Source organism: Punctularia strigosozonata (assembly GCF_000264995.1).
Source record: "Punctularia strigosozonata HHB-11173 SS5 unplaced genomic scaffold PUNSTscaffold_10, whole genome shotgun sequence".
Lineage (NCBI taxonomy): Eukaryota > Fungi > Basidiomycota > Agaricomycetes > Corticiales > Punctulariaceae > Punctularia > Punctularia strigosozonata.
The window spans coordinates 606,272-631,502 of NW_006767442.1; the positions used below are offsets into that span (position 1 = coordinate 606,272).

The window sequence follows — 25,231 nt, forward strand, 5'->3', positions numbered from 1 at the left end:
CCGCATCACACCCAGCTCGTTCTGCTTAGCATGCTCCTATGTATACTCTATAATAATCTCATTACAATGGATGTTCACGAACTACTTAATCGTACAGGACGACGGTTGTTGATCAGCAGCTCGAATAGTCCAGGGAGTAGATGGTGCAGTGCACGTCTATAGTAATCAGCAGCAATTAGTGCATAAAATAGCCCATTATAATCCTCTCTTCCGTCCCGTATTTTTTCCCTCCTGATCACCTCACACTGTTTTCGTTAACTCGAACCTGAAAACTAATGCGCGGTCCTGCTTGCATCTGGCGTGCCGCCGACGGCGACCTCATACGAAGGCGGCGCCTCGCCCTCCTCCGTGACCCTCCCAGCGACGAGTCGCTCGAATTGCTCGCTTGTCGCTTGCGGCGAGTCTGACGCAGACGAAGCAACCGTCGCAACGGATTCGTCAGACCCATGGCGAGGCAGCGCGGGCGGTCGAGCACCGATCCTTCTGGGCTGGTGACAACGACATGAAGGCGTCAAGGCTCCGCTGCCTCTGAAAAGCTCGGTGTATCGCGGGAGCGAGGTCATTTCCGGTCCGCAGAGACACTGTATATAGTGGCGTCAATAACAGCAATCGAAAACTCTGAAGTAGATATAACTACCGATAAGATGTGGACCGGCATCTGCACGACGATGTCGAACAGCTTCCGTTTCCCGGTCTTATGGTCCACAAACTGGTCGTCGCCCCTCTCCACCCTGAATACAATCTTGAGCGTGTGGCTGATGGAGATATTGCTCTGCCGGTTCTTCGTTGTAAAGTGAAGCTGCTCGCACGAGTCGGGAAGGGTGAGCGAGCAATCGATATCCCACGGGCCGGGTCCCATGTAGGACGACGCGAGCTCGTCGATGTCGACGGCGTTCGGATCGACGATGGAGGACAGCGGCGAGCGCTTGAATTCCTTCGCGAGTTCGCCAGAGAGCGGCAGGATGGGTTGAGACCCGTGCGCGGAGTCTGGGTGCTTGAGGGCGAGAAGAGTCGTGCGAGAGGGCTGGTCACTTCGGGCGACACGTTTCATTTGGGTCAGATAATCAACGCGCTCTGGAACCCGATCGTTGAGCTCGATGACGCGAGAAACAACCAACCAAATGTACGCACCATCTAAGAAAACTGATACCCGGTGCACCTTTACCTTCGCCAGCGGCATGAGGGTAATATGAATGGGCATTGATCCTCCGATGAAGAACGTCCGCCCCGAGACAGTGATCAGATACTGCAGCTGGGTGTCCCACTGCCTCTGGACTACGATACTATCCTGGTCCTCCATATCCTCCTCCCCAGGACACGCGACGAGGCTCAAGTACTTGCTCGCGGTCAGCTTGCTCTTGAACGTGCCAGGCCGATGGACCTGCGCCTTGAGGCGCCAGGTGACGGAGCCGAACGCGGCGTGGATAGTCGGCGGCGAGTTGGCCGGGACGGCAAACGAAATCGGGTACGTGTATGTGCCTAACCGTGGCGGAGCACTTTGACAGTCAGACGACACCAGCAAGAGCACGCATGGAGCAGGTTCACGGGGCTCACCTTTGCGGAACTCCTTCCATCCGTGTCCACGTTCTTCGCTAGGCGAGCGCGCCTTCTTCTTTCCCGAGCTCTTCTCGAGTATCTCCAGCGTGCGTCCACGCTCATAGCCCTGATCCCGGTCGACGCTCCTCTCCACCGCGCGCGAAGTAGATCGGCTGTGGCCCGCGACGCGCTCCTTGAGCGTGCCGAGCATGGCGTTCAGACTGAAGCGCGACTTGTTCCGACCGCGTCGCTGCTCCTCTTCGATCGGAGCTTCGGTGGGCATAGGCGACAACCCGCGTCCGTTGATTCGCGGCTGCTCAAAGGACGGCCTCCGCTGTTCCATCGAGGGTCTGCGAGAGTGCGCAGGGGAGCGCTCGGCGTCCGAGCCATCTCCACCGCGGGCGCGGCGTTGCGTGGGAGAAATGGACCTGATGCTCGACGCCCTCGATTCGAGCGGGGTACGAGAACCCGTGCGAGTCGCTGTCTTCCAGATAAGCTGGCGAAACGCGAAATTCGAGACGAACGCTGCTTACATCCCAAACCCATGAGGAGCGCGTTGCGCGATTCCTCGAGCACTTGTCCGGGGTTCTCATCTGCACGTGCGGGAGACGCTATATGCTGAGAGTGGAAAACGGAGTTTCTTGGGCTGAGAGTGAACGGCGTAGGGGCCTCCGATATAACGGTCGTAGGCGTCGAGGGGCTGTACGGCGGCGTAGGAGGCACCGAGACGTTCTCTGCTTGGTGGGACACAAACTCGGACTGGAAGATAGACTGATCGGCGCTGATGCGTCTCCTGGTCCTTCGATGGGGGGAGTCGCGCGTGGGGGTAGACGTCCCGCGCAGTTCGCTGTCGCTGTCTGAATCGTCCACCGCGTATTCGTCCTCATGCAGTGCGTGAACTCCCGGACCCAGGGACATGGTCCGGCGAGATGCTGCGGTGCTGGGCTCGGAGCCGGCGCGGAAGAAGACCGTGGAGGCGGAGAATATCTTGTGCTCTTCCGTTACTTCGATCCGGCGCGCACCGACGCCTTTGAGATAACGATTCAGCGACACGAAACGCAGAGACGATTAGATTGATAAACAGCGATAGACATTACCTTCGGGCCAGGCCGTCTCCGACTTTCCCACTAATTCAACCTCGATGCTCGTGATCCTCGTCGGCTTCACAATATCCAGCACGAGCAATCCTCGAACCATAGCAGGTGGCGCATTGCTGGACGCGGGACGCTGCCTGCCGGTGATATCGCCGCCGCGAAGGAAGACGACGGGTTCGGTGAGACGGATGGAGACAGAGTTGTGCTGGGGCTTGCGGGTGGTCGACATCGTCGTGGTCGGTGGTCAAAGGGCGGCTGGAGTCAAACTACAGTACTGGCAATAACGCCCGCAAATGGCGCCAGAAAAATGAAACTGCCCCTTCGTTCAAGTACCCGTCCGGCAGCGGGGCAGTGAGGGGTCACGATGCGCGAGTTTTGGAGTGATAACTGCCGATCGCACGATCTCCGGTACGGATGGCGACCGATGAACACGTTCGTGAGGGGTTGGTGGACCGATTATCTGCGCGAAATTTCTCTTGGGATGGCGCGGAGGGTGATGGAGAAGACAAAGGCGAGGAGTTAAAAGTCAAATGGTGACGACGGACGGACTCGAACGTAGCCCCCGTCCCGGTGCGGCCTCTCGCAAAAGCGGCGAGCGGCGCACTGGGGATCTCCTCGACGCCTGGACCGTCCGGATGATCGGCAAACTCCAAAGCCGCATGGCAGTGGCGATGCGGCGTGCCTGGCATCCTCCTCCAGCGTGTCGACTGTCGCCAGATGATCGATGAGCGCTGAGCCTGCAATTGCCTACTAGTCCTCAAGCAGCCTCAATTGGCACTACTCCAATGGGCTTTGCTTTTTTGTACAGCTTACAGTCGTATATAAATGTATAGCATGCTACGCTCGCCCTCAATATGCTCGATACGTTCGGTTTAAATTTGCACCACTTCTGCCTTACTCTTGACTTAGCGCCCCATCGACATCAAGGCGGCTGACTGAAGGAATGGTCGAACATGGCTCAAATACTGTCCTGCCCACGGTGCGCCCTACCCACCAGGTTTCAGCTGGAAACCACGATCTTCACGCCCATCGCTAGACGCAAGACGCTAAGCGCGGACTTGTCAACAGGCGAACTTCGGTTGTTTGCCCAACGTGTCTCCGCATTGATCTGTCACCCACGCCCACAAGGAGAAAAGTGTGGGTGTGTGTTGTCACTGATGGCCTCATCCTCATTGCTGCAGCGGTCGCGAAACAGCAATAGACTCGCCTAAACCCAAGACACCCTTTGAACTCACGGTCCCGGGGTGACTGTGCCCGGCGATTGTAATAAGCTGTAAGTACATGTTATACACAGGAGTCGCCACAGACTATCCCTTATCGAGGTATGCCATGTCGTAAAACCGAACTATGTACCTCCGCTCTAATCGACAACCCCGTGTTATCGTCCTTCGGCGTTTCGGATCGCCTTGAAAGAGTACCTCTGACTTCCGTTTTCAACAGACATTCCTCGATGTTTTCAGGCTTGAGCGTCTATGATTGACGTGCTATCGGGCGAAAACACTGGGGAGCTGTGAAAAGAGGATTCAAGTGGCGTATATCTGCTCCACTTGGTGTTCACATGGTTAACCCGCCTCCCGGAGAACGCTGGTTGCCCTTGCACATGCTGGTATAAATCGCCGTTGGCCATCCGGACTGCCTCTTCATCCTTCTTCTCTCCCTTTCATATTCCTTCAATTTTCCATGATGGAAGAGCAGTTACTTGGGCTGCCAGAAGTGGTCAATGATGAGCACAGTGGTATGTATATAGCTCCTCGACTACTCAGGCGTAGACTGACTAGATCTTTTCCGTATAGCGCTAATCCTGCCTGGGGGTCAGGATTGTCTATATCAGTCATCTAAGGAGACAATAATCGAGACCTCTGGTATCATGGACGATCAGATGGTCTCTGGGCGCCTTCAATACTACAGCTTCGCCTTATATGCGATCCTCTCTTGGGTCGCCTACATTGTGGCCCTGGTGATCCTGTTGTAATGTTGCGCAGCCATCCGAGGCCTCCCGATTGTATGGCCAGGATCTCAGATGTAATGATCGTTCTTTTCGCGCAAGGACATGGCCCAATCACCGCACTGTACCTCGCTCGACTCTCTATCTCGGCGATACAGGATCAAGCTACAGTTCCACGCTCGTGGACGGAGCTGTTCTGGCTCGCCGATCGTAACTGGCAGGGACCGGTCGCCATCGGTCGTACATACTTCGTCATGTGCAAAAGTCGTATCTGTCCTTCTGTGATGTTTGTGCTCTTCACAATCATTTCGGTGACGGCTCTCGCTGCACCCTCACTCCTTCGTCAAGCATGGCCAAATGACGGCGCTGTCATCACCCAGCCCTGGCGAGTAACGCTGGACGCATTCTCCCCACCCCGATATAACACCATCGACGGCGCCTCCCAAATGGCTGCTGGCGAGGGTTCATGGACAACGGGACTTTCCGCGGCCGAGATTTATAACTCAAGCACGTTCGTTCCAGCGACGTCATTGACAACTTCCGAGTCCACCTTCCAACAGTACGGCGAGGACTATTTCTTCGCAGCAGCCAATGAATACCTTGTAGTACCCCATATGCCGGGCGTCCGCGTGACTGGCAGCTGCTGGACAACTCCTTCGCCGCCGCTTGCCAACGACACCCATCCTGCTCTTGCAAACTGGTGCGACAGCAATAACCTGGACCAGTTTAAATCTGATACAAGCTTGCTCGCCGGCAACGTCGCTTTCAATATCACCTGGTGCAGTGACTTCTACGTGGATTCGGCTACAGGACACAGGACCGACTGGATGAACAATGTCCCGTCGTCCACCGCCAACGTCGTCGCCCACATTTCGGTCACAGACGGGAATGAATCCGGAGGCGCGCACGGGTTCATCAGATGCAATTATACCTTCGCCACGGGCAACGCCACTGTTGGCAACATGTTGGACGCCTTCAATACATCCAATACCTACCGCGATTTCCAACAGCTGCCGTAGTGCAACGACATGGACGTCCGCGCAGACGTTCCCTATCACCCGCTTTTCGCTGCGATCTTTTCTATCACTCAGGCTTTCGGCTCCGACTCGTCGAACGATACCGCTGCCGCCGTAGACGCTGAGCGAATCAGCGGAATACTCAGGATGTTGGGTTTTAGGGCATCGTATGACGACCAATCCGGTGAAATCACCTACACTCAGCCTAATCTCAGCTCTCTCGTGATACCATCCGGTTCAACGATACCTTCGACTACTCATTGGTCGACGGACGAGATCGGGTCGACTGGTTGGCAGGCTTGTTCGGAGTCTGCATCAGCATCTGGCTGATCCTCTTGGCCTGCTGCACTGTGAGGATGTACAAGCCCACCTTCGCGAGCAGCCTCAACTCTTATTCCACTGGGCGGCTGTTGGCCCATCCGAATTGGCAAGGGCTGGCGAATATCCACACTTGCGGCGATATGATCGACAACCAAGAGTTGCAAAAGCAACCCTTTGGCAGGGTTGCGGATGCCTGTCCCATGGAAGATACTGGCCAAATCGCAGTCGTCGCGGACGATGATTGTCGTTCTCCGGATTTCAACCGGCTGTATCGTAGCAAGGTTGTTGTCTAGCTGCGTATTCGTGTTTTGACTTCCTCTGCCCCGACTACATTACACTGCCCCCCTTTGGATCAAACATGAACAGCGCTTAAATTCTAATATGCGGGCTTGATCAGGAGATGAAGCAGCACATCTTCGGCTCTTCCTGCTTTTGCGATAAAGTCACCGTGTACTAATGTTCCGTTCTGGTATCTCTTCCATCTTACTATACTTCAGTTGTTGTAGGTATTGTATGTCATTGATCTCTACTATAGTGGGCACTCCGTCACCGTAACTAGCGGGTGACTTTAGAGCACTGAATATGATAAGAACCTTTTATGAATGATGAGTATAGCGTGGACAGGGTGATCAATGTCAACCCATTCTCTTAGCAAGTAACTTATCTGATATCATGACCATCAGGCAATGAGAATGCACGAGTATTAGTATACACATGGCGATCCTCGAGCTCTTTAGTAGTATTCTCTTTGATCACCCATGTGCGTGGCTCCCTCTACCGAACGAACCTGAAGCGCATCCAGCGCATGCGGCCCTCAACAGCCCGAACCCGACGCCGGCCATCGCGAAGTCCCGTTATCATGAGCCTCAGCATGGATATTTTGGAGTCTAGCCCCTCTTTGCCGTATATACTTACCAGCACTCGCTCCGAGTCTTACCCGCCCTTCCTCCATGTCCTCGCCAAACGGTCTGATTTGCTTCACCAACTGCCTCCTCGCGCTCGAGGATGGCACACTCGCCGAGAAAGATCTCTGGATCGATGAGCGGCGCGGCGTGATCCTGGATGCACATGTAAGGAGTGCAACGTTTGCCGAGAGGAATCGAGACCAAAGTATGCTTGCAACGTGTAGCGAACATTCTTTCAGAGGAAGGAACGACCGGACAAGATCATTGACTTGGGCGGCAACGTGTTGAGGTGAGGCTCGAATCTGTTCGCCTTCGCTCTCGCTGATATCGGATTCCCTGCAGTCCAGGCTTGATTGATATCCAAATCAACGGCGCTTATGGCTTCGACTTTTCCGTTTACGATGGCGATGATGAATCGTACCTCACCGGGCTCCGCAAAGTTGCGAAGAGCATCGTCGAGACGGGCGTGACATCGTCAGTCTTTGTCGCCTTTTGAGTCTTCAAAAAGGCTGACTGGAATCTCACTAGACTTGTCCCGACAATCATCGTGAGTCGACGAGTCGTTGTTGATGGTATGCGTGTTCAATTCCCTTCTTCACAGACCCAAGAGAAGTCTCTCTACCCGAAGCTTCTGCACCTTCTGCGACCTCTGTCGTCCCCTGGCTCCGCCACCCTCCTCGGATGGCATGCAGAAGGTCCATTCCTGCAGATGGCAAAGCGTGGCGCGCATACACCTTCACTCATTCAGCCCGCAAAGGGCGGCTTCCGTTCCTTCGAGGAGATATACGGTCCGGAGAACCTTGCGGACAGCGAAGACTGGTTGATGAGCGGCGAACATGATGGACTCGGTGTCCGTATCATCACTGCAGCCCCGGAGATCGAGGGAGTGATGGAGAGCATCGATGAGCTGGGTGGCAGAGGCGTCGTGTTCTCTATTGGGCACAGGTACTTTGTTATTTCTATCCGCGAATCTCGCGTAGAAACTTATGGGTGTACAGTATCGCGACTACCGATATCGCAACAGCTGCCGTCTACCATGGTGCACGCCTCATTACCCACTTATTCAACGCCATGCCCCAGCTGCACCACCGTGACCCTTCCATCATCGGTCTCCTCGGATCATCGCCATTCCTCTCGTCCAAGTTCTCCGTCCATCCTCCCCCCTTCCCCAGTTCCTCTCGGTTACCTTCGAAGCCCACCTCGCCGGATCTCAAGGCAGAAGCTTTGAACGAACTGGAGACGCCGCCGCAAACACCTTTGCTTGCTGCGAGCCCAAAAAACGCGCCGCCGCCGCTCGCCCTCGAGCCAAGTAAAGAAGGAGGAAAGCCGAAGAAGGAGAAGATTCCTTTCGCGAGGCCGTTCTATGAGTTGATTGTCGACGGCGTGCATTCCCACCCCAACTCCGTGCGATTGGCCTACTCTTCGTACCCCGAAGGATGCATCCTGATCACGGACGGTATGCACTTCTCTTGTGAACCGTATATGCCCAACGCGCCGACTGATTCAGCATCGCCTATAGCCATGAAGATCCTTGACCCGCACCTCCATGACGGCGTACACGAATGGCGCGACGGCCAGCGTTTCGTCAAGCAGGGGTACAAGCTCTTCCTCGAGGGCACGGACACGCTCGCCGGCAGGTATGTGCCCTCTTCTCTCCCTGTCCGCATTATGCGGAGAATCTGATCGCGCCCGTTCCTCCAGTGTGGTCACCCTCGACGTGTGCGTGCGCAACTTCTCCAAGTTTACCGGGTGCTCGCTCGGTGAGGCGCTCAAGTGCGCGACGTACAACCCTGCCAAGTGCCTCGGCATCGAAAACAAGAAGGGCACGTTACGCCCAGGCGCGGATGCCGACTTCGCCGTCATGGACCGGTTCGGGAATGTCCTTTCGACTTGGGTCAAGGGAAAACAGGCGTGGGCTAAGTCGACGATTGCATAAGCACCTCTGAGATCTTATACCTGCATCGCATGAAGGGACGACATGGATCACCATCTATATGTTGTGTTATAGATATTCTATCGAAGACACGAACCTGTACAACGGACAGTGAATCAATACCATTCACTCATGAGCCGGATTGTGGCGCTTCGTAGAGAGAAATGTGTACGCATAGTTAACTGTCCGCAAAATAAGTCATCCCAAAGTTATCTACGAGGTTTAGTAATACATCATGCAATTATTGCGGGTGTGCCATTCCATCGTAGAACGGGTCGCATAAGCATTCATATTGATCGGTAATGCGTCGCGCCTGGATCCGTCGTCGGTATAGGATCATAGATCGGTTACTGTGATGGTGCACCTGAGGACGTCGACGGGCTGGCGGTTTTGTCGGTACCGAATAAACCCGAAGCCCGCATGACCTCCGTCGCGGCGTCCTTGACCTTCTGCACCGTGCCCTCTTCTTTAGAGCCCGCATTCCGATCGGTTCCCGCCGAGGCAATGCTCGACGTCGAGGCAGAGATGGACATGCCATCCCCGTCTTGGTACAAGCCATGCTGTTCAATGTACTCCACCACGGGTCCGGGGATAAGGTAGCGAACGCTTAGGCCGCGCCTCAAGAACAGGCGAACCTATGCGGATCATACGATCAATATTGCAGCCAAGGACGACGACATGGAAGTGCAGACCTTGGTTGACGAGACGTCGTTTTGGATAAGCTGGGAGATGAGATGGATATTGTTCCGCCATTTTGCGAGATGCTCAATGGCCTGATCCATGTCGTTCCCGGCACGCTCCACGATGAACGTGCCGTACCGTCCCAATATATGGTCCAGCTAACGGACAGCATCAAGAATAAGGCTTCCGTTTAGCAGGGGGTTACGCATTCACGGAAAGAATGGGCCGCACATCTGCTTCGGACCATACGCCAGGCTCGGACATGGTCGCGATGAGGTCGCTGCCCGCGAGCAGCATGACCCGCACCGGGCGGTGTTCGCCTGAGGCTGTCTGCGCGCCTCCGAGAACGGTGTTGATCTCGTGATCGAAGTGGTCGAGCACGACGGCCGTTCGTTGGTACGATTGAAAGGCTTCCCAAGGGTCAACCATGAGCCAGTTCGAGGTCTGCTCCGTCGCCAGTTCGCACATGGTCACCCTGCAGCGCACAATAGGATGTGAGTCTGGAGATGGATTACAATCTCTAGTGCATACCGGTGATGGGCAGAGAGGAGACCAGGCTTCTTGTACATGTCACTGACGGGCGAGAGGTAGCCGCCGAGGATTTCAAAGTCTGTGTTCTGCCGGACGTAGTCCACGGCCATCTCGAACATGCGCAGATGCAGGTACGTGACCGGGCTGAACGATCCGCATGCTACGAGCACTATAGGCTGTTTTCGGTCATCTCGAAGCACGCGGCGGAGGCGGTGATGTGGGAAGGTGTAGTTTGGGGGGTAGTTGAACGCCCGCGGGGACGGGGAGGACGCGGCGGACATGGTGGGGCTTACGCCTCGACGGCGATGGAGGAGGCCAACCTTGGAGACGGGAGTCGAGCTCAAGTCATACTTAAGCCCGGATGATTTCACCATAGCACCGCAAGCAACCCGGCCAATCACCAATCTAATCGTGGGAATCGGCTGCGCAAAGCCACTGGCCCACATCCCCTTTGGTCCGTTCCGAATCCCGACGTTGCAGGAATTAGACACGGCCGCCGCCACCGCCGACGCCGACTCCGTGCTGAACAGCCCCGACACCTGGCTGGCACGGCTCTACGCATCCACGGACGACGTAGACAGACGGCAATGGTTCGACGCTCCATCGTAGTTTTCGGCACTCCGTCTCGTACCTCTTGCATCTCGTGATCATCCCGCCATGATTTTCTCAGCTTTCCCCTTTCCATACGTCGAAGAATGTTTCATCCGTGAGTGTTCTGTCGCAATGCGGGCTGTTATGATGAGCAACGTATCCCTTATCTACAATGACGGGAGGCCTTGCATCTGCGAGAACGCTTCCGTATGACCACGTCTCTCACGAGACGAAATCTTCTCTCTGATTCGCTTCACCTAATCACTTGTGGCTGGTCGTAGTTCAAGTCGCTCATGCGCCACTTTCACAGGTCCTCATTACCCCGGTTGCTCGCTGTGTTCCAACGTCTTGCCAGTGTATTAGCCGTATACGCCAATATAGCTCTATTATACCAGGAAGTCGTGCGCGAAAAACGTCCAGCGTCCCTCAAAACAAAAGTCACCTAGAAGACGCAATCCATCAAGTCCCTGGCCCTGCGCCCACCTCCAGCGCACGCCGCAAGCGTCCTAGCTTCATGTCTAAACGCCGCCGCAGCCTCTCCGTCCTTCTCCCGGTCCGCGCGCCAGCCCCGTCCCTCGAGACACTGTGCGAGCTCCTCGAACCCCCTCGCGCACCCGGCGTGTCCGCGCGGGTGGGCCGCGAACACCTCGCGATGAGTGAAGATCGCCTCGAGGTACTCGCCGGACGTGGTCCCATACGTGTCGCTGTCCAGCGAGGACCGCATCGACTGCAGGAACGCACATCCGCTGTGCGGAATCTGCGCTTCCTGTGCGTGCTCTTCGATGGGCATGCCGTTTGAGGATCCCTCCTACGATAGACCTGTCGGAACACGCACTCACGCACATCAAAGCTAGTTTACTCACGAAGTGCGGGTAGATGGTGGGAGGGTAGTTGCTTTGAGATAGGCTGGGATCTTGGCTTGCGCCGCCGACCAGATGCAGGACCTGCGATCCCGCGTCGGGCGCGTTTCCCTTTCTCCAACATATCGTAAGCGTCTGTGCGGCCTTCCGGGCGTCGACGGTCCTCACCTGTACCCACGTATTCGCGGCGATGTTCATAGTATGCAAGAGATTGCAGAGATCTATTTCAGCCTGCCCGATCATAGACGGTTATTTGTCCTGTAGGGTCGACGCAGATTATTCGCCACATGCCTGAGTGTAATCCATGGTCATTGTGGTGGTGGCCATTGTGCAGGGGCGGTCAAAGCAGTTATGTAGATGGGGCTTGCGTTAACGATCCTTCAGCGAGTCATAGCGGAAGGCTTATTATGGAGGGCTGCAGACGCCATGCGGCAACCGGTCCCTTGCCTCGTGTTCCGAAATCGATCCAATTGGATCTACCCGCTTCTCATCCATCTCATGCACCTCGCCCATGACACGTTCATTCATCTTCGTGGAGCTAACGTCGATGCGTTTGCTGCGGGTCGCAGATCGTCTCAAGATTGCGTGTACTCTGAGAATACAATGACAGGAAGAAACGTGCGGTCTGCTAATGTAACGAAGTCTCGGACCATCGCATCGTGGAGCGTGGATAAATAGCACAAACTGATGGAACACGGGGATGGAGAGGGAGAAGAGCTAGGAAGGAAGGACGACATCCAAAACCGGGAACGGTGCATGATGGATTATGGTGGGAGCGTAAGGTGAAGGAGGCGGGGAGTAGGACAACAATGCAAGTGAAGAGAGACAGAGAGTATGTCGATGCAGTAGGGCAGAAATACAATGCGGAGTGATCTATGACAGCAAACCTAGCAACTTGTCCTTGTCCATGGACTTCTCGGCGAGTCGTGCACATTGATCTGAGCTCATGCCGGAGCCCTTCATCATGATGGCCATAAGATCGAACGCCTTGGGAGCGTCGATCGCGACATCGTCGAGTATCTCGGCGGTTGGCATGAAGCCCTCCTCGAACGTCTCGGACGAGCACAGCTTCTTCTCGGCGGCGCGCTTGAACAGGTCGCCAACGAGTTGAGCGTCAGCCTCCTTGGATTCGATCGCCTTGGTGACGAGCTTGTCGACGAGGCGGAAGTGGTGCTGGGCTGGTAACCGGGTGAAGTAGTCCTCAGCCTCGTCGATGTTGCGAATACCAAAGAACTCTTTGACGTCCTCGTCGATCTTCTTGTTCGCGTCCGCCTCGGACATCTCGTTGGCAGCAGGCTCCTCCTCGTCCTCGGAAGGAGGCTCGGATTGCGCAGGTGTGCTGCCGGAGTCTTCGAGAGGCTTGGAGCGAGGGAGCAGTTGCAGTTTCCTCCGACCCTGAGAAGAATCGGTCGGCGCGTTGAGATCGACGCTCTGCTTCCGGCTGGGACCACGGGCAGCTTTGGGAGCAGCGGCTTCGGCGGCGGCTTCCGGGTTTTGACTGAGCATGGAGAACATGTTGGAAGTGGAGCTCGTCCGGGAGATGGACTCGCGCTTCTTGTCCTTGCCGGCAAAGACGCTGCTGGGACCGAAGGTCATCTGCTGCGCAGGCTTGTTGATCTTGCCGAACTGCGACAAGTCGCCGGCCTTAGGTGGCGGGCGAGTGGAGCTCGCGCCGCCAGCAACGGACCAACCGTCCGGTCCGACCTGAGGTACGTCCGTACGATCGCCTCCACGACGAGATCCACCACGGGACATGCTGAGTCGCGAATAATCTTGCGATTGCTCGTGAGCCGCCTGTGGGGAGATGAAGGTTAGAGCAAGGAACAGTCATTAGAGAGCGCAACGCACGTTTTGACGAATTTGGGCAATCGTGGACGGCGTCGCCATCTGGTTTCGGGGAATCCAGTTGCGCTCACGCAGCTCGATGAGATCCTAAACCACGTCATCAGCTCAGCTACGAGTGTCTCCGGATAACAAAGTTGGCATCACCTGCAACATGAACTGCATACGCGAGTTCACCTTCGGGTTCTTCGCGAGCTCCTTCATCCTGGCGAAGTAAATGTCCATGTGCGACCGCGCCTTGGGGCTATCGAGTTGCTTGCCGACGGTGGTGAGGAGCTTGCACAAACTCTCGATCTCCTCCTCTTCCGGGTTATCGACGTTTGCGAGCAACTTCTTCACGCACTCGTGCATAATACGCTCCGTCAGCATCTGCAGCTTGAACAGCTCGCCGATGAACTGGACGAGACCGAGGCCACGGCGCTTCGCCTTCTGGGCCGCGTAGTACTCGTCGGAGTACAGAGCGGTCTCGCCGTCCGCCGCCTTCTCCGCCTCGGCCCTCGCCGCCTCGTCGTCGCCAGCCTTGGCGGCGGCAGCAGCAGCCGCAGCGTCCTTCGCCGCCCAACCGCGCTCGAAATCCTCCTGACACCGGTTGAGGAGGTACTTCCTGAACAGCTGGCCACCCGCGATGGGCTTGTCGTCGGAGCGAATGCTCTCGTCCTGCACCTTGGGACTGATCCGCTCCATCATCTTCCGACACAGGCGAGCGTACATCTCGGACCACGCCGCCTCGTCCGTCGCCTTCTCGAACACGAGCCGAATGACCTGAATCAAGGTCCGGCCGTCCTTCTCCTTCTCGGACCGGTTCGCCCACTCGATGATCTGGTCCGAGATCGAGTCGAACTTCTCCATCGTGAGCTTGTTGAGGAGCGCCTTGACCTTCCGATCCACGACCTCGGGCGAATCGGGGTTGACGGGCGCCGGCCGCTTCGCCGTGCTCTGCGGCTTCCACGCGTTCTCCGACTTTTCCAGAGGCGCGACGGGCTCGAGCGGTTGCCCGTTGGGTCCGATGACGGGGAAGCCAGGCCCGAACGCGTTCGTCGGCGTCTGCATCTTGCCATCGTCCCGACGCGTGCCCTTCTTGCTTCGCGTGCGCCCCGAACTTGACCCGCCCTGGCTGGGGGTGCGGGTCATCGGCGCCGACCCTGGGAACCGAGCGGTGGCAGACACTGAGCGCGACTGCTCGAAACGCTCTTGGCTGGACAGCTTACTGCCAGGTGTGGAGAAGTTGCCCATGGCGAAGCCGGAGCCGCCCTTGCTGAAGCCGCCGATGCCGAGTCCGACGGAAGCTTGGCGGGACATTTGGGGTGGTGGCATCGCCGCAGAGCTGCGACGGCCCGAGCCGCCGCGGTACATGTTATGAGTCTGGTCTGCGGGCTCGAGACCGATGGCGTCGAGAGGAGGCAACATGTCGGGCTTTTCCTTGCAGACCGACATGAACTGCAAGAGGAAATCTCGGTCGTACCTGCAACAAGCACACGTATCAGTCTGATTCGAGCATACATGGCGCATATATACGCACCTGAACTTGCCGTTCTTGGCGTTGACGTTGAGTTCGACCTTCGGGCTTTTGATGCCGTCGGGATAGGAGATCGCGGTGATGTCCTCGATGATGCGGGCGGTGGCGAGCGCGGAGGGGAGCGGTTGCGAGATGTTCTGCTTCTGAGCAGAAGAGAGATCGAGGGGACCAGGGCGACGTTTCGGCAAGTGCTCAGATGCCGTAGGCGAGGCGACCTGGGTGTCGATTCGGAGTTTTTCCTTCGCCGCAGCCTTGGCCTCGGGGCTTTCCTCGACTTCGCCTTCCTCCTTTTCGGACGAGGAGGAGGCGGCGGCGGCGGCAGCGGCGGCGGCCTTCTCCTCCTCTGCCTTCTTCAGACGCTCCGCCTCCTCCTGCTTGCGCTTTTCCTCCTCCACCTTACGTATCCGCTCCTTCTCCTCCGCCTCCTTGGCCAGCCGCTCTTCCTCCTCACGCTTGATCCTCTCTTCCTCCTCGCGTTTCTTCCTCTCCTCCTCCTCCTTGCGTATCCGCTCTTTTTCTTCTTCCTCTTTTCGTATACGCTCCTTCTCCTCTTCCTCCTTGCGCAGGCGCTCCTCCTCCTCGCGCTTCTTCCGCTCCTCCTCCTCCCTCGCCTTGCGCTCGGCCTCTTCCTTCACCTTGCGCTCGGCCTCCTTCTTCCGCTCCTCCTCCTCGCGCTTCGCCTTCTCCTTCCTCTCCTCCTCCTCGCGCTTCTCCCTCTCCTTCTTCTCCCTCTCCAGCCTCTCCCTCTCCTCCCGCTCCCGCTTCGCCTCCGGCGTCTCCATCCTCACCACGCTCTTCCTCGACTCGCGCGTGCCGTGTCCGAGCACGACCGCCGGACTCGCCGACGGCGCCTTGCGCAGCTCGCCCACGTCGAGCTCGCGCCCGAGCTCGTCCTTGATCACGATCTTGCTCGCCGGCCGGCCGCCGGGCACAAACGCGTTCGCGTTCGAGTTGAGCCGCCCGGCCGGGCCGCCGGGCGTCGGCGGCGCGTTGATCGACGGCCCGGAGGAGGACGAGGGCGAGGGCGAGGGCACCGCGTGCGCCTGGGTGGGCGTGCCGGGCGTGTGCAGGTGCGCGGCGGGGTTGCGGGGCGACATGGGCATGCCGCCGTGTTGGGCGCCGGGCATGCCTTGCGGCGGGGCGTGGTGAGGCGGCGGGAGGTGTTGCGGAGGGTGCATGGGAGATTGCATCTGCCACGGGGCGGGGGCGCCGTAGGGGTTCATGTAGTGTTCGGGAGGCGGCATGCCCCCGTAAGGCTGGTACTGTTCGCGCATGTTCTCAGTGCCCGTTCCCCCGCTCATGCTGGGAATGAAAGACCACTCACGTAATAACCTGGCCATCCGGGCACCATGGTTTGAGGGGTCTGGGGAGGAAGACCTGGGGTAGGAGCGGGGTGCGGGTGAGGATGCGGCGTCGTCATTCGCGGGCTGGGCAAGCTCGCGTTGACGGACGACGGCGTGGGAGGGCCGTTCGGCCCTGGCGGCCTCTGGCCGTTGCTCATCTGGCGCGGATATACGGGCGACCGTGGTGGTTGCCCGGGTACGCCGTTAGCGCCATTCTGTTGCGGCGGCGGCCGGAAGCCGGCGCTGGGCACGAAGGTGGTGTAGCCGTGAGCGCCCAGAGGCGAGGGGGAGGCGGCGGGCTGTCCCAGGTTGCTGGCACTCGGAGGCAGCTGTTGAGGCGGCTGTGCAGGTGACCGCGTGGCCGAGTCGGAGGCGGGTGGTGTGGAGGACGAGGGCGTCGGGGCGGAGGTGCTGGGTTTTTGGAACAACTTGGCGATATCGGCCTTGTTGATGACCGGCTTATGGGGCGTGGACGGGGTCTGGGGTGTCGCTGATGCGCCGGCGGCTGCCGATGATGCGGCGGCTGTATTGCTGGCGGTGCTGGTGCTGGTCGACGGCGTCGGGGGTGCGGGCTTGCCGTTGGGCTGCTGTTGCAGCTGCTGCGACGGCGGGGTATCTACGGTTACGGAGCCGAACTTCTTGACGCCACCCTGGGCCTTGATAGGCGCGGGTTGTTGCGCGGGCGAGGACGATATGGGCGCGGATGCGTCGTCTATGGACCCGAAGGTCACGGAGGGTGCTAGAAAAGACGGAAAATGCGTGAGCTTGCGTCAGCGCGCGGATGAGACGCGCGGATACGGACCCTGCTTCGCGGGGACGTTGCCACGGGCGGCGGGGTTGACGGCGACACCATCCTTTATGGATACGCCCTGGCTCAGCGTGCTGGGCCTGCGGGAGTGTGTGCCGGTGCTGGGGAGGGGGGCATTGGAGGACGCGGGCGACTGGGTGCGGGCGGTGCCGGGGACCGGGCGAGGAGAGCTCGGGCGGGCGGAGGTGGGGGTTGCTGTGCGCGGCGACGATGCGGACGTCGGGGGACCCCTTGCCCACGCAGACTTTGTCGAGAGCGACGGCGGTTGTTTTGAGCCTGAAGCGGTTGAAGATTTGCTCATCCTGGTCGTGCGATGAGTCGGGGGCGGGGGCGCAACGGGCGCAGGGGTGGGGAGGGGACGTACGAAAAGGATTTTGTATTTTCGTCGCGTGTGGTCGGTCGTAAATATGACCTGCCAGCAGGCGAACAAGTAGTCGCAGTCGGGTGTGGCTTGCTGAGAACGGACAGAGGATGTCCGCCGAGGTTGTCCAAGGACAAGGACAGAGGCTGAGCCACCTCCGATTTTTCGCAAGCCACCCCCGCCCGTCCCCCGGCCACCCCTGACTCACCCCACCGGCCTCACGCCGCCACGTGGTCCACCGCCTGAAACCCTCAGCGTGCGAGGAGGCGATTCGTCGGCACCAGTAGTATAGCACAGCTCCGTAGGCGCCCAGGGACCCCGGCCACGCCTGCATAGCAGCTCGTGGCCGTTGCCGTAGGGCATGACGTTCTATCGTGCTCTTCATTCAGCCAGCTGCAGCCCGACCCCTGGGTCCCCCGAGGCGATTCATCACGGCCCATCTCAACGTGCACGAGCAACGGTCGTCTGCATGCCGATCTCATTCGCCTTCATGTCCGCCTTGCGACTAGACGCGATCACAGCTCTCACCAGGGCTCCCTTCAAATCTCCGACTCTGTATGCATATCACTACTGTACTCGCCTCACCTCAACCACCTGCTACGTTCCAAATTCATCGGCTTGTGACCATGACGTTTCCAGCCACATCCTCGTGCGAACCCGAATAATATCCACTTTTGAGATACCAGAGCAAGCCCAGGTAACCTACCTGCCTATACCGTCCCGTGCGGCAGCGCTCGGCACTGTGACGCTTGGCCATACCTACAGGAACGTGAATCCTGTCATTGACAAAGTCCGAATCAGCCACAGACGAGCAACTGTTTCCGGTGGATGGTGGACGGTCGGGACCAAGTATCGAGCGGTATGATCATGCAAAAAACCCTCGGCACAATCCAAGACCTGTTGCAATATTCTATTGTCGCATGGATTGTATGTATTGCACGTGTACAAGATGATAATGCAGAGAGACAGAGACGGATGAGAGAGGGCAGAAACGCAACGAGCATATTAATGCAACAAAACCAAGAAGAAACCTCTAACAGATGAGTGAATAGCGCGTGCCTATATGCTAGGTGGCATGTGCACGCCAAGCCGACCGGGAGCTTAGACGACCTCGAAGGCCTTCCCGCCCGCCGCGGCGTCGAGCCGGATGACGTCGTCGAGGCCCATGACGCCGAAGAACGCCTTCGGGTCCATGCCCTGCGCGGAGCTGAAGTCCGTGCCCGTCTTTTTGAGCAGGTGCATCGCGTTGCGGATGCCGTGGTACGCAGCGACGCACGACACGAGCGAGAAGACTGCGAGGGACGTGCGTCGTCAGCAAGCCGCTCGCAGAGGCACACACGAGATCCTGAAGCACTCACTGATGATCTTCGCGCCCATCTCCTCCGCCTCCTGGCACGTAAACGACGGCGTCAGGCCGCCCGAGATGACGTTCACGAGCACCGGCTTGGGCGCGAGCTCCCCAACCGTCTTCTCCAACAACTCCTTCGTGCGCACGCCCTCGATGAAACACACGTCCGCGCCCGCCGCCGCCGCGAGCTTCAGGCGGTAGATCGCCTCCTCCATCCCGAGCACCTGCGCCGAGTCCGTCCGGCCGATGATCACAAAGTCGGACCCGCCCGGAATCTGGTCCCGCGCGATGACCGCGGCCCGGATGCGGGTCACGAACTCCTCCCGAGACACCACCTGCTTCCCGAGCAGGTGTCCGCAGCGCTTCGTCTGCACCTGGTCCTCGATGTGCAGCGCCGCGACGCCCGACTTGGCGTACTGCCACACCGTGCGGGCAACCATGGCAGGACCGCCAAAGCTACGAGCGCCCGGTCGAGGTGAGAATCGGGAAGAAAAGCAAAGAAGAACGAGGAAAGCTGCTTACCCAGTGTCGGCGTCGGCGATGACGGGCATCGTCGGGTCGAGGCTGCACACCATCTGGGCGGCTTGAACGAAGTCGTTCAAAGTAGCAATCGCCAGGTCGGGCATGCCAAGGCGCGAAGCGGTCGTGGCAGCGCCACTAGAAGAAGGCCCTCATATTAGCCTGCAGAACGCTTCTCGTGTACGAACGCAAATTTACCTTTGGTACATGCAGCTGAAGCCGGCCTCGATGGCGCAGCGCGCACTGATACCGTCACAGATACCGGGGGCAACGACGATACCAGGGCGGGCGAGCAATTGCCTCAGCCTCGTCGCGGGGTTGTGCGAGAGCGGGCCCTCAAGGAAGTTCTTGGGGTCAAGACGAGGGTTGTAGTACCACTCAGACTGGGGCGGAGGTGCGGGGATGCCATTGCTGGCAGCCTCGGAGCCGGCAACGTCGATCTTCGGCTGCTGAATCGGAGCCTCCTCGGGGGCAGGCTTGGAAGGCGGGAGCTCCACGATCGAAGGGGCGGGGGCGGCCGTCTGCTCGTTCTTGAAGAGGTCGAAGCCGGGCATTTTGATGAGGAATCGAGAGAGGGATTTAAGCATGCAAATGCTGGCGGGAGGGCCGGGAGCTGGTGAGGAATCCCTTCTAACGCTCGGTCGGGTGCCTTTATACTCGAACCCGTCCACTATGTCCGCGTAAGGGTGCATCACTGGACCTGCGAATGTCGGCGAATGGGCTCCTGGCGTGTCGGCGGGTGGAGCGAGAAGCTGCGCACTGCGTGCTTTCTCTCATCAGAGTGTTACCGATCTCCTAGTTCTTCTGTCGCCCGACCGCATGCCAAGACGAGCCCGATGAGCTCGGTCCATTGGCGAACAATGTAGCTTCCGCGGACGTGAGACTGCGCCGGTCGACCGACGAGATACGCAAGACGATTGCCCGGCATTCAATACTATTGGTCCCGCGAGCTCAAGATAGGCCGCACATCGGCGAGCAGAGGACCAAAGAGGGATAAGGTCTAGGCGCAGATCTTGGCCCTTCCATCCGCATCGCAGTTGAGACCGGAGATAGAAGACTGCTACACCCACCGACCGCCCATGGCGGGGCACCTTTGTCGGGCTTGGCATCGGTTGGAAGAGTCGAAAATAGGCACACCGACTCCTGAATAGGCACGAGAGAGGTGTCATCCCGGTGCAGGTTTACGCTGCGTCGAATAGATTAGATGTCGCGGATGTGAAATAGATTGGGATCTTGAGAATAAACGACCGCGCGTATTGACATATCAACTTTGGATCCTACGCCCAGTGGGTTAGCGACGACAAGCGCAAGCCATCTCCCATTCCAGGCGTAGCTTACCATAGTATTAGAGTGGAACCGTGGTCCACTTCCCATAAGAGTCAAGGAACCAGGTTCATTGCGTGAGTGTAACACGTTCGGTGTTAGAGCGGAACGCCAAGGCCGGGACGAAAAGCGACGTCCGTTGTACATGGCGGCGCCGCGGCGGAAAGCGATCGGTCCAATCCTCCGGCAACAAACGTCATCTCTAAGCCAAGTCATGATCGAATTCCGGCTGGTGAAGTATGGATGTCGTATACACATATGCATGACAACCCGGGGTTACTCTTCGAGCGACGCCGGTAAGATCGCGGTTTGACTCAGGAATCAATTGGTGGACCCTCTGAGTCGCAAAACGCGAGCGTCGGGGCCGATGCAGATATAGACCGAAACACCACAGGAGGCATCCGAGAATAGAAGGCTTCGAGTAAACGGCACACGTCGGTTCGGTGATGGTGGGAGGACCTGTGAGGACCGACACCTGAGAATGAAATACGTCGAAGGCAAATGAACGCGCGCCGATGTGCTTCGTGGAAACCGTGAGAGTCTGCCCGCGCCTCTCTCTCTCCCGCGCACCACTTCCACCACTTCGACCGGAGCGCACAAGTATAGGAGCTCGCATCGCGCACTCATGCCGTGCTTCAACATCGACATTTCTCCTAGGATTACGTTGGTCGTGAAAATCCCTATCGCTGATGACGAATTCATGCTCCGAGTACCCCTGTCGCGGCGATATACTTACCTGGATGGACTTCAATATGCGGGTAGAAATTGGGTGGTTCTCCTATGTCGGAATTGCAGCTACTCGCGCTTTTTGGTGTTTGCGTATATTATCTCCCTTAACTGGATACTAAGTGGCAAGTCTTTGCCCAATTCACTCACCAGCCTCATGTTGTCACAGCTTTCGCCACTTACGTCGAAGAGGACATTGAACGCGGATATCTGGCCGGAGGTCTTTTGGTCCCGATGGTATGCGGAACGGACGCTGCTTACCTGTCTGGTGCTCTCTGCTCGTCTTGGGGATACCACGCAGCAAACTCGACGTCACTTGAATCTCGGCTATCTCCAAACCGCAACAGACAGGTTCCGTAGCAAGATATATCGGAGATCGCTAGGTGAATCACCCTCTTCAATGGCCAAGCTAGTCAATCGGCGGAGTCGCCCAGCGGGGTGGATATTGTCGCAAATCACTCCTCTTTCATGAGACTCAATAGACTTAGCGTTGTCAAGGTGGCAAAGCCGATCGCAAGAAGGATGGTCATAATCATACAGGTTACTTGCTCATCATAACTGACAACATCCGATAATCAAGTGGACCTCTATCAGGTGAAAATGCCTATGATATCGATATCCTATGCATTTCTGCGCTGACCGAGCCTGCTGTCAGTGTCGGCATGGAGTTATCTGTGTCTAACGCCACTCTACGCCCGTCTCGCATCGGCAGCTATGGCTGATGGATTCCTGCCGTTCGTTCGGTCTATCATCGGCCAAGGTTCGCTGTCCGCGGTCTCCTCTTCAGGAACCCGGATTTGTTGTGCTCGTCACTCCTTTTACAGTCACTTCGCAGAAGAAGAATCTACGGCTTGTTCATCGCTATCACATCCTTCGATCCCTCGTTCCATGAACTCCCTCCGCCTTGGCATGTGAGATTGCCTACGGCAGTACGGAAGGCTCGGGTGCGAGGATAATCATGGTCCAGTTCCTGAGTAAGGGTGATTCCAATGACTCTCCACAAAAGACGCACGGCGACGGGACATCGGCAATGAGAAAGGGTCCATATTTACAGGGCTGCTCGCCACTATTGAGGTATGCTGCGTTCTGGCACCTGCGAACTGGTTGTTCTGTCCCCGCTCTGGAATCATCGCACTCCTCTAGAGCGGAGCTCCCGAGGTCCACATCGTCTGTCACCCTGTGTCGGATTTCTGCCGTCCATTGGCTGATGGGAATCCGTACCTGTTGGCAAAGTCGAATGCGTGAGACCACATTCTTAGCTCTGACCGCTGCTTTCACGGATCGGGTGGATCTTCGGAGTTGTATCCCCCCACCGTGACCCCGAGGCTGACATTATCCAATCTAGTTACAGACTCTTGCCCGCTTTTCCGTCTGCGAGAAGAATGGACGTCCTAAACCTACCTTTGAAAGCCCGAGTGCGCTGGCCCGTGACGGCATACGTCTTGACTCTTGGGACGCCATCTGTAGGTACCGGCGTGTCCGAACGATGGGTCCGAACGACGGGTTTATAATTAGTAGGCGCTCTACTCGATGGTATTCTTGGCTCATGCACGATCCTCCTACCGCTCTTGAATGTTAATCAGCGCTACATCCCGGCAGAAGGAACGGCTGGCGCCTTGGCCGGGTATCAGCGTACACGGGCAGCACCCTCACGTACTCCGCCTACATCAGATTATCGTTGAATCCCACTCAAGCAACACCGTACAAAGCGGTAGCAGCAGACTCCGCTCGGGAAGGCTCAGCCCATAAGGCAAGTATGGAATTGAGAGCGATACGGTAGGAACGAGACAAGACTCAACATAATGACGCAGAAGTACAGTCGCAACAGTTCTCAGGGCTGAGGATGGATTGGGGACGATATGGTAGCGCTTTGTTCTCTGTGTGGAACGGTCGGTGATCGCACAGGTCCTTCTTCCCTTAATGGCGCCTTAGAGGCTGCCTCGGCCTTGCTCGCCAACAAGGCTGCATAGGGATTGACTACCGCATAATGAGGTCAGCATTCGGCGATCCACCCATGCCAAGGACTTACGAGATCCCCATGACGCCGGCGCCGCATGTTGAGGCTGTGGAAACGTTGGCATGGCCAACGGTGCTTCACTAGCGGCATCAGAGCTCGAGGGCATGGGCGGAGCGTGGAGCGCTCGTTGGAATGCCTCCAGGCCTCCGCGTCCATCTAGTGCTGCATCAGACGTCGAGCTGGAGGGTGAGGACGGAAAGCTTGGGGGGCCATCGAATCCAGAGGGAGCGTGAGGTCCGTTCGGCATGGCAGGTGGAGGGGGACCCTGTGGTGGGGCGTACGTGGGAGGCGATGCACCCCCGGTTGCCAAGATGCTTTGAAAAGTTTGCCGTCGGTACGCATCCAGTTCTGAGCGCAGTCCGTTCAGGCGAGTGGAAGCACCTATGGCTGCTTGGCCAGCAGACTCGGCACGAGCGCTTGCGACTTGGAGTTCGTATTGGAGCTGCACCGATCATGAGTATACAATGAGACAGTAGACTGACAGGATCTAACCTGTTCATGGCTCTGGCGGAGACTCCTGGTGGAATCCTGGATCTTATCTGCAGAGAATGTACTTAGGAAATGGTTGATACTATCACGGTGAGCCTACCATGAAATGCCAGGTCGCTGAAAATGTTGTCGAAATAAACGTCCATGAGACCCCTACATCGAAGAGGGTAAATTATCGTTCAGGGGAGAATATGTCGCCAAGGCCTACTTACCCTTGGGCTACTTCAAGCCGTCCGATTGGCTTGATAACAGGCTGGATTCGTCGGGCTTGATTAACCATCATCTCAACTTGCCTAGCTTGGTTTTGCTGATGGTGAGCACGCGTGAGACGACGTTCTCCATGATGAATGTGAGCTATCGTACCGCCATATTCAAAGAAGACCGCTCCATGACATCCGCCATCCTGCTAATATATTAAACACCCCATAGTCGAGCACGCCGCCAGGACGTACGGGCCACCGAACCCCCATATATCTATGGTTACGCCGTCTGGTAAGACCGATTTGACACCTCGAACCCGAACAGATCGGAACTCACCAGCCTGGCTACTGCTCAAAGCTTCGCTCATGTTCGCCAGACAACCTCGCATTGCTTGCTCGGCGTCAGATAATATACCTGCCGCCTGTGCCTCTGTATTCAGGATACTCTGGGCCCGCGCGTATTCATCCTGCGCTGCCGCCACCCGGCGTTCCAGGACATCTTCCTCCGGCGCATCTGCATACGAAGATCAGCGTCATACAGGAAATAATGCATCATACCAACCTGGGGTTGGTCCCTGGAAGATGGATTCGTATAGTTGCTTGAGCTCCGCTTGATCGAGCTCATTCCTCCTTGCGACCTCGATTAGCTGCGATTTCTGCGCAAGGTCATTGGACCCTGGGTCAGCAGTGCTCATTAAGGGAATTATATCAATGAACATACGATACGGTCTGCCTCAGCCAAGTCGGACTTCAATTTATCTCTTCGTTGCTTCTCTTCGATCTCCCGTTGCAAAGCCTCCAGGTACTCTCTGTCGTAAAAGCTTCCTCAGAAGTGTACATGGCATAGCTTCGTATGATGCTCACCTTTCCTCCTTGCTCGCCTTGGCCTTGAACTTCTCCCCTTGACCGACGATCTTGTGAGCAAGCTTCCTCACATTGGAGTCACGCATATGTTCGTGTTCCACGCGCTCTTTCTTCGTCTTCTGCTCTAGCCAGGTAATCGCTTTCTCGCATTTAGCCAACTCTGACTGCAGATCTTCTATATAGCCTGTCTGCTGCTCCAAAGCTGGGTTTGCGTAATCCGTCTCTGCAATGGACGCCAGAAGCCGAGCATGATGAGGGGCCGCGGAGAGGACGTGCTGAACGAGAGACATGGCGAGCGTCCAAAGACTGGGCAAACAACAACATCCTGGGGTCGATCATGGTCGCCCTTATAATCATTCCATGCTATTGAAGCGATAACAATGTGTGCGGAACAGGGTGGAACCTTGATTGCGGGTGGACTGTGATAGATTCGTGCACAGCCAGATGAAGGCTGTGGAGGCG

The 25,231-nt window shown here is 57.4% G+C and overlaps 7 protein-coding genes across 7 annotated transcripts; 2 read left to right on the forward strand and 5 right to left on the reverse strand.

Moving 5' to 3' along the window:
• Positions 1–272: 272 nt before the first annotated feature.
• Positions 273–2,859, reverse strand: PUNSTDRAFT_136415 (uncharacterized protein; the record flags this gene model as incomplete). Its single annotated transcript, XM_007385983.1, has 6 exons — positions 273–581; positions 638–1,074; positions 1,132–1,479; positions 1,555–2,016; positions 2,070–2,564; positions 2,634–2,859. The coding sequence occupies 6 exons, from the start codon at positions 2,857–2,859 to the stop codon at positions 273–275; spliced, it is 2,277 nt and encodes a 758-aa protein (XP_007386045.1).
• Positions 2,860–4,859: 2,000 nt separating this feature from the next.
• PUNSTDRAFT_136416 (uncharacterized protein) lies at positions 4,860–5,594 on the forward strand (the record flags this gene model as incomplete). Its single annotated transcript, XM_007385984.1, has 1 exon — positions 4,860–5,594. One exon carries the CDS (start codon positions 4,860–4,862, stop codon positions 5,592–5,594), a length of 735 nt encoding a protein of 244 aa, XP_007386046.1.
• Positions 5,595–6,862: 1,268 nt separating this feature from the next.
• PUNSTDRAFT_105630 (Metallo-dependent hydrolase) lies at positions 6,863–10,206 on the forward strand (the record flags this gene model as incomplete). The annotated part of the gene is made up of 10 exons (XM_007385985.1): positions 6,863–6,982; positions 7,042–7,106; positions 7,160–7,291; positions 7,346–7,364; positions 7,419–7,762; positions 7,816–8,273; positions 8,337–8,454; positions 8,519–9,383; positions 9,441–9,906; positions 9,963–10,206. The coding sequence occupies 8 exons, from the start codon at positions 6,863–6,865 to the stop codon at positions 8,751–8,753; spliced, it is 1,491 nt and encodes a 496-aa protein (XP_007386047.1). The 3' UTR covers positions 8,754–9,383; positions 9,441–9,906; positions 9,963–10,206.
• Positions 10,207–10,877: 671 nt separating this feature from the next.
• Positions 10,878–11,744, reverse strand: PUNSTDRAFT_53993 (uncharacterized protein). The gene is made up of 4 exons (XM_007385986.1): positions 11,705–11,744; positions 11,582–11,644; positions 11,417–11,524; positions 10,878–11,361 (listed from the first exon to the last, which is right to left on the reverse strand). Exons 1-4 carry the CDS (start codon positions 11,723–11,725, stop codon positions 10,996–10,998), a joined length of 558 nt encoding a protein of 185 aa, XP_007386048.1. The 5' UTR covers positions 11,726–11,744; the 3' UTR covers positions 10,878–10,995.
• Positions 11,745–12,286: 542 nt separating this feature from the next.
• Positions 12,287–14,689, reverse strand: PUNSTDRAFT_72367 (ARM repeat-containing protein; the record flags this gene model as incomplete). The annotated part of the gene is made up of 3 exons (XM_007385987.1): positions 12,287–13,207; positions 13,262–13,345; positions 13,403–14,689. 3 exons carry the CDS (start codon positions 14,687–14,689, stop codon positions 12,287–12,289), a joined length of 2,292 nt encoding a protein of 763 aa, XP_007386049.1.
• Positions 14,690–18,165: 3,476 nt separating this feature from the next.
• On the reverse strand, positions 18,166–20,071 carry PUNSTDRAFT_53996 (Phosphoenolpyruvate/pyruvate domain-containing protein). Its single transcript, XM_007385988.1, has 4 exons — positions 19,349–20,071; positions 19,154–19,288; positions 18,642–19,087; positions 18,166–18,575 (listed from the first exon to the last, which is right to left on the reverse strand). The coding sequence occupies exons 1-4, from the start codon at positions 19,702–19,704 to the stop codon at positions 18,385–18,387; spliced, it is 1,128 nt and encodes a 375-aa protein (XP_007386050.1). The 5' UTR covers positions 19,705–20,071; the 3' UTR covers positions 18,166–18,384.
• Positions 20,072–23,127: 3,056 nt separating this feature from the next.
• PUNSTDRAFT_72180 (uncharacterized protein) lies at positions 23,128–25,059 on the reverse strand (the record flags this gene model as incomplete). The annotated part of the gene is made up of 10 exons (XM_007385989.1): positions 23,128–23,658; positions 23,709–23,755; positions 23,806–23,858; positions 23,918–24,012; positions 24,069–24,111; positions 24,158–24,179; positions 24,243–24,419; positions 24,468–24,561; positions 24,627–24,714; positions 24,770–25,059. 10 exons carry the CDS (start codon positions 25,057–25,059, stop codon positions 23,128–23,130), a joined length of 1,440 nt encoding a protein of 479 aa, XP_007386051.1.
• Positions 25,060–25,231: the final 172 nt, after the last annotated feature.